Source organism: Polypterus senegalus, chromosome 6 (genome assembly GCF_016835505.1).
Source record: "Polypterus senegalus isolate Bchr_013 chromosome 6, ASM1683550v1, whole genome shotgun sequence".
NCBI lineage: Eukaryota > Metazoa > Chordata > Cladistia > Polypteriformes > Polypteridae > Polypterus > Polypterus senegalus.
The window spans coordinates 126,221,998-126,238,682 of NC_053159.1; the positions used below are offsets into that span (position 1 = coordinate 126,221,998).

Sequence of the window (16,685 nt, forward strand, 5' to 3'; positions counted from 1 at the left end):
GACTTGCTGATAGGGGTTTGGAGTGTGAAATTTCAAACACACTGTGGTTGAATCAGCAATTGTTTGCATCGTTTATATAAAACAATTTCTTCCTAACATCTTGTGCTTGAAGAGTAACACTACTTTCCCTTAAAATTTGTTAAATTTGCACTTCTTACACTTCTTTTGCTTTTTAAGCACCTTGAGCATGGGAAGGCACTATATAAATGAAATTTATTAAGAGAAGAAAAAAAAAAACATCATAGTTGAAAAATCATTAAGGCAAAACGGACTTGGAAAAAACAATGCATACACTGGAAACAGTGTGTGCACAAAAATAAGCTGACAAAAATAATGTGCATAATGTACAAGTAGGCAAGGGGTACATAGCTGCAAACTGGTAAGGAAAAGTATGTCTCTTTCACAGAGTCAAACCAGTGTAGCAGAATTGGAACAGCCAACAAGCATATAGCATTTGTAAGGCCTGCGTTTATAATTGAAGGAGGTGACCACCATGTCATCACTTGTTCACTAATATGGATCCTTAACACCACAGTACGGCAGTGTAGTGGACCTGTTAGACACTGGAATAAAGAAGATCCCTAGCTGAATAACAATCACTTACAAAGAATACATAATAATGTTGTGAAACAATGCAAAGACCTCTCACTTGGTTATAGGACATGATGGCCAACTTCACTGAAGGACTTCCTCCACTAAAGGAATGTTAGTTTACCTCTGCAGGATGAGGGCTGATTTATGCTAATCAAAAAAGAAAGAAATGACTTTGAGTTGAGTGAATCTTTGTCTTCAAGATGCCAGTGCAGTAGAACAATGTTTCTTAAACTGTGGTAATGGGTTGCCACATGATTGTGTAGGGAAATTTTTCCAAGCTCGGATTCTGTGGAAAGGGATGTACCACCCTCTATTTAGCGTTCTATTTATTGTGGTATTATGCAATCTGCAATATAGTCTACAAAAATACAGTTGATGCATCACAGAGATTGTTCATTTCTTTGGCAAAAAAATAAAATAAATACTTCCCAAGACACTACCACCATTCTCTCAACCTGTCAAATAATCAAACTGAGATCCCTGATAGCAAAGACACATACAAGATGGGCGGAAAGAGGTCAAGGGTCTGTAGCGCTAGTTTGAAATGTTGAACCAAAAATAACAGGTACTGAAGAAGGATGTGACAGTGTTTGGGGTGTTATGGGGGATGAATCAACAAGTAGGTGGTATATTTAGTGCCATGGCAGTATTGCGAGCTAAATGCAGTTGCCGTGCCATTGACAACTGGTCAGGGCACCTCACATGTTCAGGGTGTGATGGCATATATTGAATTTAAATCTAACAAAGGTGCATTGAAGATTTTGTATTAAGTTAAACACGCCTTAGTAAGAAAGAAAAGAAAAATCTTTCTAATATCACTATTTTTAAAGTGATAAACATCAGTCTACTGGAAGCGTAAAGGATGTGATTGTTGGATCATTGAGAACTGTAAAAACACCAGTCAATAGAGTGGAGCCCTGAACATTCAGCACACCATTAATTGGGAGCACAAAGCATTTCAACTTTGACTGTTCACCGAATTCTTCAAGGTTTATCCTATCGCCCGTTTAAAATGCAAACCATGCATACATTTTGTCGGAATAATTTAGCTACACCACTGAATATTTTTGCTCAGTTTATTAAATTGTTAAATGAAAATCGGGATATGCTGGACAATTTTCAAACTCATTTAGAAAAATATATTGTTAATTTCAAGCTTATTTGAAAAAAAACTGTTCTGAAAATAATATTTAAGACAAGGTGAATAAAGTACATCGATTAATTATGTTTTGACTATTTTACTCAATACAACCAAGATGTCCCACAAGAAGAAATAACACCCCAACGCTCTCCGGTGCCTTGAGTCAAGTGACTATTCTTCCTATCCTTAACGGAAATCCCATACACTGCTTATTAGAATGTATTATTATGGAGAGCTGGAGCCCATTCTAGATGTGTCAAGTGCATAAAGGGAAGTAACACTGACAGGATTTCCCACACTCGATCATACAGGACTGGGTTAGAGTCACCAGTTAACCTAAACTAGCTGATTTTATCTCCTGAAAGGAATTGACACTGTCATGCTTGCAATCAGTTATTTTTTAAGACAAAATTATTTCCTTTATAAAAGACCCAGGTTATGAATGCCATGCAGAATAAGAAAAAAAAAATTGCCTACTTTGCTTGACTAACCTTTAAAAGCACTTTTTATGAAAGTCAGTGACACCTCAATGGTCCTGTATAAATATTTTTATGTTAAATTAAAAAAGAAAATCAATGTTACAACAGTGTGTAAATGTGGTTTACAGACGACATCCAATAAACATATTTATTTTTTGCTCTTATAGCAACAATGGAAAAGCAAGCTGTGGAGAAAGCAAGGGTAGCCTTCAGATCTGGTAGATCACGACCCTTAGAGTTTAGAGCTAAACAGCTAAAGGAGATAAAGAGATTTTTAAATGAAAAAGAACAAGAGATTGCAGCTGCACTGAAAAAGGACCTTAACAAGGTGAGAATGGTCACATGCAGGTAAAGATTTATAATGACTCTGCTATTATTTATTTATTTGTTTGTTTATTTTTTTTAAAAGGGCTGAAGTTGAATAGTAAAACTGAAGAGATAACAAAACATGTCTTCTAAAAATCATAATTTTGAATGACTTTAGAGGTTTTCATTTTAGACCAAAATGACATCTTTGCAATGAATATACTTTATTGTATCAATAAATCTCAACCCATATACATAAATAACACTTCACAAGTTAACTAGTTAAGGGATTCTACAAGTGTTTCAAATGAGGTGATTTGACAGTAGACATTTCATGTTTTAGGTTATCTAAACAAATGCTGGTTACACTCAGTTGCTCATTATGCTGGCTACCAAGGCTCAAAGTAGAGATCTCTATGACTTTAAAGAAGGGTAGATACATAGGACTTGTTTTGGAGGAGCATCAGTGATGAAAGCTGATTATCTCATCAATGTGTTTTAAATAAAAAATAGAATATGGTGATATTGACACTGGAAGTTGGAGGAGAAACATGTCATACAAAGGGCAGGAATGGAAGATGAGACAAACACCCTAGCAATGATGGTAGTGCATTGATTTGAGATGCAATTAACACGTGAATTACCAAAGCCTATGAAAAAACTTGTAAATCCGGCCCACCTTAAATCCCTTTGCACCTCTCTGTCAGCGTCTTTTGTCTTGTAAATGTGCTGATCAAGACAAGCATCAAGCAGTCTACTATTCAATCCCCCACCCCCCACCCCATTGCCACAGAATGGGCACAGTTCTCCCAGTTCCAGCCTTGATTATCTGGGAGTCAGGTACCTAGAGTTGTATAGGGAAATAATAGATTGTTATTTGGAACACATGCATTTCATGTTTGTTGCATTTCTACAATACTCTGTGTAAACACATTGTTAAAACAGATACGTTTTTCATATTTTAGTTATAAATAACAAAATGTAGACAAACTATATACAGGGTGTCCTCAGGTTGCAACGTCTCGACATACACGTTTCGAGTTTACAACGCTCACTCCAATAAAAACTTTAAAAAATTGAGACGTGAGAAGGAATAAAACCGGTATAAATTTATAGTACCGTATATACTTGAGTATAAGCTGACCCGAATATAAGCCGAGATACTTAATTTTACCTACAAAAACTGGAAAAACTTATTGATTTGAGTATAAGCCTAGGGTGGGAAATGCAGCAGCTACTTTTAAGTTTCAATAATCAAAATAAGCACCAATAAAATTACCATACATTAATTGAGGCATCAGCTCATTAATTGAGTACACAGCCCGGAATGAGTTTCACAGAGGCTGCACAGCACCACACAGAGCCTGCAGCAGTTCTTCTACTGCCCGCAGACCAAATCGGGTACAGTGGAACCTCGGGTCATGACCGTAATTCATTCCACACTTCCGGTTGTAACCCGATTTGGTCGTGACCCAAAGTAATTTCCCCCATAGGATTGTATGTAAATACAATTAATCGATTCCAGACCGTACAAACTGTATGTAAATATATTTTTTTAAAGATTTTTAAGCACAAATATAGTTAATTATACTATAGAATGCACAGTGCAATAGTAAACTAAATGTAAAAACATTGAATAACACTGAGAAAACCTTGAACAACAGAAAAAACTAACACTGCAAGAGTTTGTGCTTTAGCGCTATGAACTGCTCGCTAAAAACACTTTTTTTAATGAGTTTTAAACACAGGGAAATAAATGAACATTTGAAAAATCCGTAATTTAATAAACAACCAAGAAAAGTAACATTGCAATAATGGACACTACAAACTAATCGCTGTAAACAGAAGTGAAGTGGAGGTTAAAATCCAATAGAAAAAAGTCTTCATTAAGTACAATGAGGTTAAAACAATACTCAAATCTGTATCTTTAAAAAGAAGCCCGGTACATTCTTTAACTGCCTTCTCAGCCTTATGCGGCCAGCCCTCTCTCTCTCACGTGTGTCTGTGTGTGTCGCTCTCTCTCAATGCACAGGGAGGGACTGAACATGTGCAGAAATCATTGGCGCGCACAAACCGAAAGGGAAACTGGCTTGTTCGTATACCGAGTGTGTGGTCGTGAACAGATACAAAAGTTTGGCAAACTTTTTGGTCGTAGCCCGATTTGTATGTGTTCAGGGACGTTCGTGAATCGAGGTTCCAGCTTTCTGTTGGGTTGGCGGGGGCAGCAGGACCTGACTCGAATATAAGCCGAGGATGATGTTTTTCAGCACATTTTGGGTTCTGAAAAACTCGGCTTATATTCGAGTATATACAGTACTTGTAAAAGTTAGCTTTTTTTTCCCACTTTTCTCTCAGTCACGATCATGATACATACAGTGGCCCCACCCCGCACAGATCAGACGCTGTTTTTTTTTTTTAAAACGGGGAATAACTGTAGATTTGAGTGGTGTTTTGAGACAATGGAACTGGAAATTCTCTGATCTGGATGGATAAAAGCTGACACAAACACTGGTGAATCTGCCTTCTTCCTATCTCACTGTCACTTGATTTTTTTTTATTCAGTTTTATTGAGTGTTCCTGCTTTCGCTGAATTAGTATGCACCTTATGGTCCATGATGTCAAAGCCGCACTGACAAAAAAAAAACTGAGATATAGGTATATATGATATTTGGAATTGTTCATTTTATGACCTCTATAGTACATTTCGAAAAACATTGTATCACAGATGCAATATTATTCATATTAGTCATGTTCATTCGCATACCATCTTGTGGTTTTTCTTTTTCCATTGCCTTTTCTTGTAAGAAGCGATGACAAAGTTCCTCAGCAAAGTGAGTCATGAACACTCTTCTTTTCTCAGTGGACCCCATACAAGCCTTGCACAGTACATGTGCATTGATTGCCGCCAAATTTACACCGGCTGTTACAGACACAAATCAAATGTACAGTCATGGCCGAAATTATTGGCACCCCTGGAATTTTCCCAGAAAATGCACCATTTTTCCCAGAATATTGTTGCAATTACAAATGTTTTGGTATACACATGTTTATTTCCTTTATGTGCATTGGAACAACACAAAAAACGGAGAAAAAAAAGCCAAATCTGACATCATGTCACACAGAACTCCAAAAATGGGCCGGACAAAATGATTGGCCCCTTTTAAAAATTGTGGGTAAATCGTTTTATTTCAAGCATATGATGCTCGTTTGAACACGCCTGTGGCAAGAAACAGGTGCTGGCAATATAGCAATCACACCTGAAGCCCGTTAAAATGGAGAAAAGTTGACTCAACCTTTCTGTTGTGTGTCTGAGTGTGCCACACTAAGCATGGAGAACAGAAAGAAGAGCAGAGAATTGTCTGAGGACTTGAGAACAAAAATTGTGGAAAAATATCAACAATCTCAAGGCTACAAGTCCATCTCCAGAGATCTTCATGTTCCTTTGTCCACTGTGAGCTATATAATCAAGAAGTTCAAAACACATGGCACTGTAGCTAATCTCCCTGGGCGTGGACGGAAGAGAAAAATTGCTAAAAGACCGCAACGAAGGATAGTCCAAATGGTGGATAAACAGCCCCAATCAACTTCAAAACATATTCAAGCTCTTCTGCAGACTCGGAGTGCAACAGTGTCAGCTCGAACTATCCGTCGACATCTGAACGAAATGAAACGCTTTGGCAGGAGAGCCAGGAGGACCCCACTGCTGACACAGAAATATAAAAAAGCCAGACTGGAGTTTGCCAAAATGTACCTGAGGAAGCCAAAATCCTTCTGGGCGAGCGTCTTGTGGACAGATGAGACCAAGGTAGAGGTTTTTGTTAAAGCTCATCATTCTACTGTTTACAGAAAACGGAATGAGGCCTATGAAGCAAAGAACACAGTACCTACAGTCAAACATGGTGGAGGTTCTAAGATGTTTTGGGGATGTTTTGCTGCCTGCGGCACTGGATGCCTTGACTGTGTGCAAGGCATCATGAAATCTGAAGACTACCAAAAGATATTGGGGCGCAATGTAGGGCCCACTGTCAGAAAGCTGGGTCTGCGTCAGAGGTCTTGGGTGTTCCAGCAGGACAATGACCTCAAACATACCTCTAAAAGCACCCAGAAATGGTTGAAGACAAACCTCTGGAGAGTTCTGAAGTGGCCAGCAATGAGTCCGGATCTAAATCCGATTGAATTCTTACCGCTGTTCCATGGAAACTGTTGTATCTTCCTTGAACCATTTGTGAAAGTGTTAATTTGATCTTTGGACTTCAGGCTTCACACATTTTGTAGTTTGTCTACATTTTGTCATTTAGTACTAAAATATGAAAAACATTTGTTTTAATGAAGTGTTTATACAGATTATTGTAGAAACGGAATACGAAATGTATGTATTCCAAATAACAATCTATTATTTCCCTATACAGCTCTAGGTACCTAACTCCCAGAAAATCAAGGCTGGAACAGGGACAACTTTTGGCGCTTTTCCACTGCATAGTACGGCACGACACGGTTCAGTTCAGCTCACTTTTGGGGGGTTTTCCACTGGGAACAGTACCTGGTACCTGGTCCTTTTTTTAGTACCACCTCAGCCGAGGTTCCAAGCGCCGAACCGTTACCAAAGCGTGGCGGTAAACTCTGCTGGTCACTGATTGGCCGGAGAAAATCGTCATTACTGCGTCACTGGATATTCTTTTCTTTTAGGTACACACACACGGAAGTTTGTGTCCTGTCTCTCCATCGCTGGACGCAGTTTTTTGCATAAGTGGATGAATGTTTCTTCAGACATTCGAAAGTTCTCCAGCCACTGAGTGTTTGTAAAACCGGGAACAATCACATCCCACCACTCTGAAGCACGGTTAAATGTCCAAACAGATGGTCTGTTGCGGTGACTTTTTTGCAAAATGTGGAAGATCTGTAATATACAGAATCAGCATTTTAATGTTACACTGGCAGTTAAGTTCATTTCATGCTTTGCAACAGTGATAAAAGTTAGCTAATGATGTGCTTTTTTTAGATGCTTACCCTTGCGCATCGTCGAGCTAAAGTGTTGTCGTTGTCTGCGTGTTGTTGTAAAAGTTACACGGTGTCACGGCAGTAGAGGCGGCGCAACTATAACGACACGGGAATAATCCCGCCCACTCTAAAGCGGTACTAAACTGCAGTTGAAACGCAAACTGAGCCGAACCAAGGTGAGCTGTACTGAACCGTGCTGTGCCGTACTATGCAGTGGAAAAGCGCCTTTTGTGCCCGTTCTGCAGCAGTGGCAGGATAGAATAGTAGGCAGCTTACTGCTTGTCTTGATCGGCACATTTACAAGACAAAAGATACTGTCAAGGAGGTGTGAAGGGATTTAAGGTGGGCCGAATTTAAGAGTTTGTTTTCGGAGGCTTTGGTAATTCTAGTGTTAAAAAACATACAAGAAAATGTGTGTCATTTTGAATGTTCCTCTAACACAAGAACAGTGAGAATGATTATCTTGGGGGATTTGTGAGCATAACCTGCTCATTAACCATAAAAATCAATTATTATTCAACTACAATTGATTTTTTCTTCACTTTGTTTAAAAAAAGAGAGAAAGAAATGCTTATGTGGCAAACACACATAGAGGAAGTGTATAGTTCAGATTGCTTGTTTCCCACATCGAAAGTTGCTGGTGATTATAATGCTGTGTAGTGCATTTTTGGGCATGACATAAGGCTTGCTGGTTTACTTACAATGAAATTCTGAGCAGGTGTCTCCATTAAGTGAACCATTTCCATTTCTGTTTACCAGGATGTCCGTGCTGTCATACAGTTGTCAATGACTGGTTTTAAAATCATTATGCCATGTACTACAGCTGTCATAGTAACCAGACCTTGACCCAACTGATCAGTCATAAGAGATTGTGCAGCAGTGACTCCCACAGTATTTTCCAGTACAATTATAAAAGCATTTTATTTATCACAGGCACATGTTTAGTATATGCTAAGATCAACACCATGTCAGGACAGTTTGTCATTTAACATGTTTATCTGTATATAGTTCATATTATTTAGTTAGGACCAAGTGCAACATCAGAAAATATATATCATTTCAAAGGTACAAAGGTTATTTTAGTTGTTTAGTGTCATGTATGTTTTTTTATGGACAGAAGAGTCATAATGTCTCTATCAGAAGAACTGAGCTATCTGCTGAAATCAACATTTAACTAAGTGCAAAGATTCTTAATTGCTTTATCTGGTGTACTGAATGGTACAGAGAGATTATAATTTTTGTGGTGTATTTTTTTTTTTAAACCTTTAATATTCATTAGCTATTGATAAAGCATACAGTCATATGAAAAAGTTTTGGAACCCCTCTTAATTATTTGGATTTGGGTTTATCATTGGCTGAACTTTTAAAGTAGCAACTTCCTTTTAATATATGACATGCCTTATGGAAACAGTAGTATTTCAGCAGTGACGTTAAGTTTATTGGATTAACAGAAAATATGCAATTTGCATCATAACAAAATTAGACGGGTGCATAAATTTAGGCACCCCAACAGAGATATTGCATCAATACTTAGTTGAGCCTCCTTTTGCAAATGTAACAGCCTCTAGACGCCTCCTATAGCCTTTGATGAGTGTCTGGATTCTGGATAGAGGTATTTTTGACCATTCTTCCATACAAAATCTCTCCAGTTCAATTGATGGCTGCCGAGCATGGACAGCCTGCTTCAAATCATCCCATAGATTTTCGATGATATTCAAGTCAGGGGACTGTGACGCCCATTCCAGAGCATTGTACTTCTCTCTCTGTATGAATGCCTTTGTAGATTTCAAACTGAGTTTTGGGTCATTGTCTGGGTCATTGTCTTGTTGGAATATCCAACCCCTGCGTAACTTCAACTTTGTGACTGATGCTTGAACATTATCCTGAAGAATTTGTTGATATAGGGTTGAATTCATCTGACCCTCGACTTTAACAAGGGCCCCAGCCCCTGAACTAGCCACACAACTCCACAGCATGATGGAACCTCCACCAAATTTGACAGTGGGTAGCAGGTGCTTTTCTTGAAATGCGGTGTTCTTCTTCCGCCATACAAAGCGCTTTTTGTCATGACCAAATAACTCAATTTTTATCTCATCAGTCCAAAGCACTTTGTCCCAAAATAAATCTGGCTTGTCTAAATGAACATTTGCTTACAACAAGTGACTCTGTTTGTGGCGTGAGTGCAGAAAGGGCTTCTTTCTCATCACCCTGTCATACAGATGTTCTTTGCGCAAATTGCGCTGAATTGTAGAACGATGTACAGATACAATCTCTGCAGCAAGATGTTCTTGCAGGTCTTTGGAGGTGATCTGTGGGTTGTCTGTAACCAATCCCACAATCCTGCGCATATGCTGCTCCTGTATTTTTCTTGGTCTGCCAGACCTGGGTTTAACAGCAACTGTGCCTGTGGCCTTCCATTTCCTGATTACATTCCTTACAATTGAAACCTCTGAGATAGCTTTTTGTAGCCTTCCCTAAAGCATGATACTGAACAATCTTTGTTTTCAGATCTTTTGAGATCTGGTCTTGCTTTAAAGATCCCATGCTGTCACTCTTCAGAAGAGAGTCAAAGGGAAGCGCAACTTGCAATTGACCACCTTAAATACTTTTTCTCATGATTGGACACACCTGTCTATGAAGTTCAAGGCTTAATGAGCTAATCCAACTAATTTCGTGTTGCAAGTAATCACTATTGAGCAGTTACATGCATTCAAATCAGCAAAATTACAAGGGGGCCAAATTTTTGCACAACTAACTTTCACATTTGATTTAACTTCGTACAACTAAATATTGCTTCACTAAAAATATGTGTTCAGAAAACACCCCAGTACTCAGATGTTCCTAGGAAATGAAATATATACCACTGTTATCTTTTTTGTTGAAAGTAAATCATTATGCAGGCTGAGAGGGGTTCCCAAACATTTTCATATGACTGTAATTAACAAAATTGTTCATTTTAGAACCAATATGACACAGCACTTTATGAACTACTTGGCCTGGAAGGAGAGATCCAGCTTGCCTTGGAGAATCTTGAGCAATGGGCTGCTCCCCGTCCTGCTGAGAAGACCCTCTTAACGATATCAGATGAAGTTTACATTCAGCCAGAACCTTTGGGTGTCATCTTGATAATTGGTGCCTGGAATTACCCTATTGCTCTTGTCATTCAGCCTCTTATTGGGGCTATTGCTTCAGGTATGTTTGGACTTCAGCTTTAGTGGATGGGGTTTTATCATTACACAACAGTTTCATATGTTTCTGTTAGTTAACTTGCCCATATTGGAAGTTTGTTATGGGTGACATAGCACAATAGAAACAGATTTTTGTGTTGGGAGATAATGCCAGGGGCAGAAGTGTCCTGTACATGTGCTGGATGCCCTAGAATGGTATTAGGCAAGAGTTCCAGCATAAGAATAAGAAACAACCAAAGCTGGCAACACCATCACTTAGGTGACAGAAAAGAGATGAGGAGACAATACTAGGTGTAATCACTGGATCAGTTTTAAAACAGCCTCGCTGCAATAATTGCCAAATTGGACAGTTTAATGCACAGCTGGGCTATTCTTAAATCTATTTTGTGTGAGAAACTATCTTGTGTGTGGCTCTTCGTTTTGGGCTATTTTTCTTAAAATTTTGCCCAATTTTTTTAAAGACTAAAATATTTCTTTGTATTTCCATGCCCCTTTTAGTCTATAAAATCAACTTTTTCTTTCCTACCTAATGTCAGTGAAATGACACACAACCCAATTCTTATAAGATCATCTAGTTTAGTAAGTAATCCTTTATTTGAATAACACATGTATGATGAAACATTAAACTGTAGTAGCATATTTTTTTAAAAGGATGGTTCCATTGTGAACAAAATGTATTGTGTTTCATTTGCAACTGAGTTACATTTGTTTAGTAGTGTCACGTTTCTCTTGGGGAAAAAAAGATTATTTAGTCGCCGAAGAAAGTAAGAGACAAAGCATTCAATAAATCACATGATGAAGCCTATATAGCCAAAACGTTTAGTCTCTAAGTTTATTTCTGCTTCAGCTTGGAAATAGCCTTGGACTTGCTTTCCTTATGAAGGTATACGTTGACACAGCCCTTGCACTAAATTTTTGTTGTTATTCCACCCTGATGAAAGGAAAAGAAAATGCAATGCATTAGATACAATACAGTATAACCAAATAAGATATTGATTTATATGCTTTGGAAGACCTCAGCAATTTGGGAAACCTACTCTTGAAATAAATTGGGCACCAATTCGCCAGTCAGTGGAATGACATTCATGGATGTTTCCAGCTTGGAGGGTATTTAGGGGGCAATTTGCTAAATGTAGTAACCAATGATGGGATAGATTTTCTAAGGTTGGGCGAGACTGTGACTGGGCGGTAAAGTGCCTGTCAAATCTAGCATCACTGCCAGAAGGTCTTTAAGTGTAGAGAGATGAGAGATATAATATCAGAAGAAGGCAATTTTCCTGTGGTACTTTGCAATGAGTTGATGGGGGACCAGCCCACCAAGTAGACAGGGTTTTGAGACCTGTATTGTCAGGCCCAGAAGGCTTATTTGTACTCCTCTGTTTATTTTGCTACTTGTGTCAAGTTTATAAAGTCGTCCTTTTTAAATACTTTAACCCACTTGGTATATTTCTAAGTTCGAAATGTTAAAACGGCATCCACCAGTCTGTTACAAAGTTGCACAGATTAGTTTAAACTTTTTTAGATATGTATACAACAGGCAATTTTTTTTACCACTGACATTTTTAGGAAAACTTGTGTTGACGTTTTATTTATAAAGGCTTTAACAACTGCAGAAAGCAAAAGGGCGTATTTATAGATGATGTAAAATGGGGTTTGGAGTTAAATGAGAGCCTATGGGAAATGAGCCTAGATTTTAAAATGCATGCAATTGATATAAAAACAGTTGATAGTGCTGACCTAGAAACTGCTGAGTTAGCTCTTCTGTCATAAGGGGCAAGCTTCAAATTTAGCATACAATATGGTTAACTCTTCTGCCTCGCCAATTACTACAAATAAAACGTTAATTGAAATAATGTAACATGTCCTTTGCTAAACAAATAATAGATCAAACTTGCCTGTAATGATGTAAAATGTGTAGCAAAATTAACTTGCCATGTTTGTACATTTCATTTTTGCTCCACAGTGAATATAGTCTATTGTTTTGTAAGTTGTAGTAGAATATAGAAGGTAGCTTAAGAGAAACAAATGAAACCGAAATCATAGGTTTTGTTTTGGTTTGCATCTAAGGGTTAAAAAATACAATCTTAAGACCTGAAAATGTTATTACCTCTGTAATAAACTGGACCCAGTTATACTGTAGGTGTGAGCAGTTGTTTGAATGCATTGGTTAATAGTAAGACCTGTTTTCCACCAAGCCTTCCGAATTACGTCAAACTTTTACTGGGTCTATCAAAGAGTAGTTGTGTAGTTGGCAACTAATTCATATTTAATTAGGATACAGGAATAGATGCATAACCAGTTTCTTTAAATGGTTTAACAAGAGGACTGTCAGAGTCCTTCCTAGAGAATATGGAGGATTATAATGTTGTTTTATCAAATCCAGAATGCTGATCAAAGCTGTAAATCAAAGTCAGAACCTTTCCTCAAATTAGTTTTTTGTAGTTGCTTGAGGGCTAGACTTTAATGGCTTGTCTATATACCAACTCTTAAGGTTCAGACACCCTTCACTGGCTAATGTGTCAGGCTTCCTGAGAGGCTACAAGCATCATTTTTATTAAAGATGACATTACCCTTGGAAAAACTATAATTTTGCTTTGCAATATTTGTAAAATAGTATAAAAGTAGACTTCTGGAAACAACAGAAAAAAGCTAACTGATGCTGCAACAGTTCATAATACAATAACCAGTCTTTGTCAAGAGTTGTGAAAGAGTAAGTTTTAAAATTTCTTAAATGACGCAAACCCCATAAGGAGAGCTAATTCTGCATTTCAGACTGCAAGTAGTCCACCATGACAGCTATGGCCATTGACCGGATATACCATAATTTCCAAAATGAATTGCAAGCAGGAACTCTCAATATCCTTAAGAAAGTAAAAGATCACCATCCTGGGAGAATGTGTGCTCATTATGGAGTGAAATGGCTTTATTAGCATACTATGCAGCAGCATATCTGAATTAGTTTACTCCTGAAAATGCTTCTCAGTTTAGCATGAATGGCAAGGGGTGGGGGTGGGGGAATGGTGGGAGGGGGTGTTGTCATTGTCCATAATGGCCAATAGTTTATTATGTGTCCTTTTCTTAAATATTATCCCTATAGATTCCAAACTTCACAAGACAAAACATGACTGCTTTTTTGTTTTATTGAGTTTGCTGAACTAAACTTGCAGTTTGTTGTGATCATCAGAGTTCATAATCCTTTTCAGCAAGTAGGCAATGACATTTATTACTCCATTATGATCTTATTTTATAAATTGGAAGGGATCCAGAGCTTTCCCTATCAGAATTTTGAGATGGATCAGGACTTGCTTCTCTAGGATTGTCTTGATGCATGATATCCACCACTTGGACCCTTTCTAGACTCAAACTTAAATTGAAAATATGGTGGATATCCTCACATAATTGGCTCTGCACACACCTTTGGTACCCATGGGCTAGTGACATTGTTTCTTGTAGCTTTGTGCAGACTGAGACTCCTCCATTCTCATCACAAGAGAGGTAAGGTGGCAGTGAGATGTGGGAGTGGGGAAGGAAAAACTCCTTGTAGCAGTGAATTGGTTGTGGAGGCAGTGAAAACAGAGTAGTTTGATGTTCATAGTGAAGGAATAGCTGTGATATTGTAGAATGTGCAAAGGTTTACACGGGTGAGATTGAGGGGGATGCACAGGAAGGCCTTTATGAGACATGTTGAGAAACTGATTAAACTCAATGGCCCTTTCAGTATTGCCAGGCCCTGGTAAGCAGATAGATTGCCCATAATGAGGAGGGTTTTTTTCCCCCAGACCTTCAGATACTCACTTTTAACATTTGGGTGAAGATATTATGTAATTCACTTTTAAGAATGTGCAGTAATGCTGTATATCAGACAAGGAACAAATACTATTTTTATGGTATTATATAAAAAAAAGTTGGCAGAAATATTTTCAACGTAAGACAACATAATGAAAATACATTAAATGCATTTACTTTTAATGCCTTAAAATTAATTTGGAAATTACATAAAAGATATGCAATGGTTATATTCCAGGACCAGGGTCATGTTGAGCTGGAGGTGTTTTGAAAGCATAAAACACAAGGCAGCCCAAGAGGAGTGCTCAGTCCATGACAGGGCACATTTTTCTCACATAACATTGTGATGCAGATCCTTATGTTATTACTATCTTTAATCACAAATATATTACATGTTGGTACTTGTTGTTGCAAAGGTATCGACATGTTGGTGCCAAACTCTGATATTTACTAATTTGAGATCATGCAGTTGCATCAACTTTCTCAGTTCCAACCTAATGGGGACTTTACAACTTTACTGACAGCAGAAAACGCTAAAAGTGAGTCATTGTTGCCAGCCCACAAGTGCTTAATGTTTATGCAGCTCAAAGGTTTTAGGGGCATTTTAGTCCATAATGTGAAGCTTCAAAAGCAGACGTGTAGGAGTTTGGCATTTGTAATCTCAATAGACAAAAATAAGTTATATTTCCAAAACATATATGAATATAGTGGATCAAACTAAAGCAGTGTTGGAGTTGGTTGGGGAGGATCGATATTATACAGTATTCACATATTTTGGCCTTGTTACACTTTAGCTAGACAGTCTTAGTTAAGTCGGTTATTGTCATCATTCCCATACTATTTTCATCACCTAGGACACTGTAGAAGGATAATATCTCTTGACTGGCCTGAGAGTGTCTGTAGTTTTTTCTCTAGGATAGTTCAGCTTTGATGCATTTTTCTGCTGCTTCCTATATTCTCCAGGAAGAGATAATGATAATGAATTATGATGATCCTCATTTGTATATAATGTTCTTATTGACCATTTTTATAATAATATTAGTTAACCAAAACTACATACTGTATGATAGGAGATAAATGGGGAAGGGTCATCCCACCTGAGTCTGCATCTTTTACATACCCTCATTTTAAAGTTTATATCCCCTAATTATGTTGTGTACCCCTAATTTTGGATAGGCAGGTTTCTGTTCTTGATGCCTGCTAGTCAACCATGTGACTATGTAACTAGTGTTAATTTGTTCTTCTGTAGAATCAGTACTCATTAGTAAATTATGTTATCAAACATTTTCATTGTACAGTTAGTCTTTTTGCAGTATCTACTTTCAGCTGTATGGAGTCAGTGATTTTAGTAGGATTCGTTTATTTTACCAAAAAAAAAAAAAGGCTTTGTTAGCAGCAGCCAGAACATTTTTACTTTTGCATATCGTCAGTACTGCTTTGTATTAAACAGAGAATTGTTTTTTGCTTTGGTATATTTTGCGTAAGAGATCTTGGTGACAGTCTGTCTGGCATCTAGCCTAAAAAAAAAATTGTGCAAATTAGAATCTGACAAAGGTCACAGCATATTTAAATTGACTTGAGAGAACTTTGTGACTCAGTTAAATCCTTTTTTTCCATCTTACTATCACAAATATGTTATAACCCAGTAACAAATTCTTGAAACTTTTATTTACAATAAATTTGAATTTCTATAAAATGACAGTAGTGAATTAATTTGCTACAGGGTATAGCTGTGTTTGATTTTATGTTTGTAACATCACATGCAAAAAGAGAAAAGCAAAGTAGCTATCTCCAAAGTAAGGGGTCACGTGTAATATTCAGCAGCCTATTTAGCAATGAATTTAACCTCTGCCTGTTGTGCAACAGATGATTTTTTTTCTTCATAGGTCAAAATAGCAATCTTTCCAAGTTAAACAAAATGGGTAATAGTGATTGTGTAAACAGCCAGTCCTTTCCCAACCTCCATCCCCCCTCCACCAGCAATTGCTTCATTACAGCTATTGTGCAGTGTGGAGTCTTTTTGCACATAAGGTGGTTGCTGATGTTTTTTTTCCCATCAAATTTAATAGATGCTATGTTATGCATTGTTTTGAAGTTAAATAAAATCATAGAGGGTCTTTAGTTTTGTGTTTATTTGTTCATAACAAATATCAGGCTTTTTGTACTGATATTTTAACTGGGGAATTTAAGGGG

The 16,685-nt window shown here is 37.6% G+C and overlaps 1 protein-coding gene across 2 annotated transcripts in view; it reads left to right on the forward strand.

The window, feature by feature from the left end:
* Positions 1 to 16,685, forward strand: part of LOC120531570 (aldehyde dehydrogenase family 3 member A2-like) — a 71,398-nt gene that overhangs the window by 15,635 nt on the left and 39,078 nt on the right. For both annotated transcript variants that reach the window (XM_039757087.1, XM_039757089.1), the window contains exons 2-3: positions 2,382 to 2,542; positions 10,479 to 10,710. In XM_039757087.1, coding sequence (XP_039613021.1) covers positions 2,382 to 2,542; positions 10,479 to 10,710 — 393 coding nt within the window. The remainder of the gene's footprint in view (positions 1 to 2,381; positions 2,543 to 10,478; positions 10,711 to 16,685) is intronic.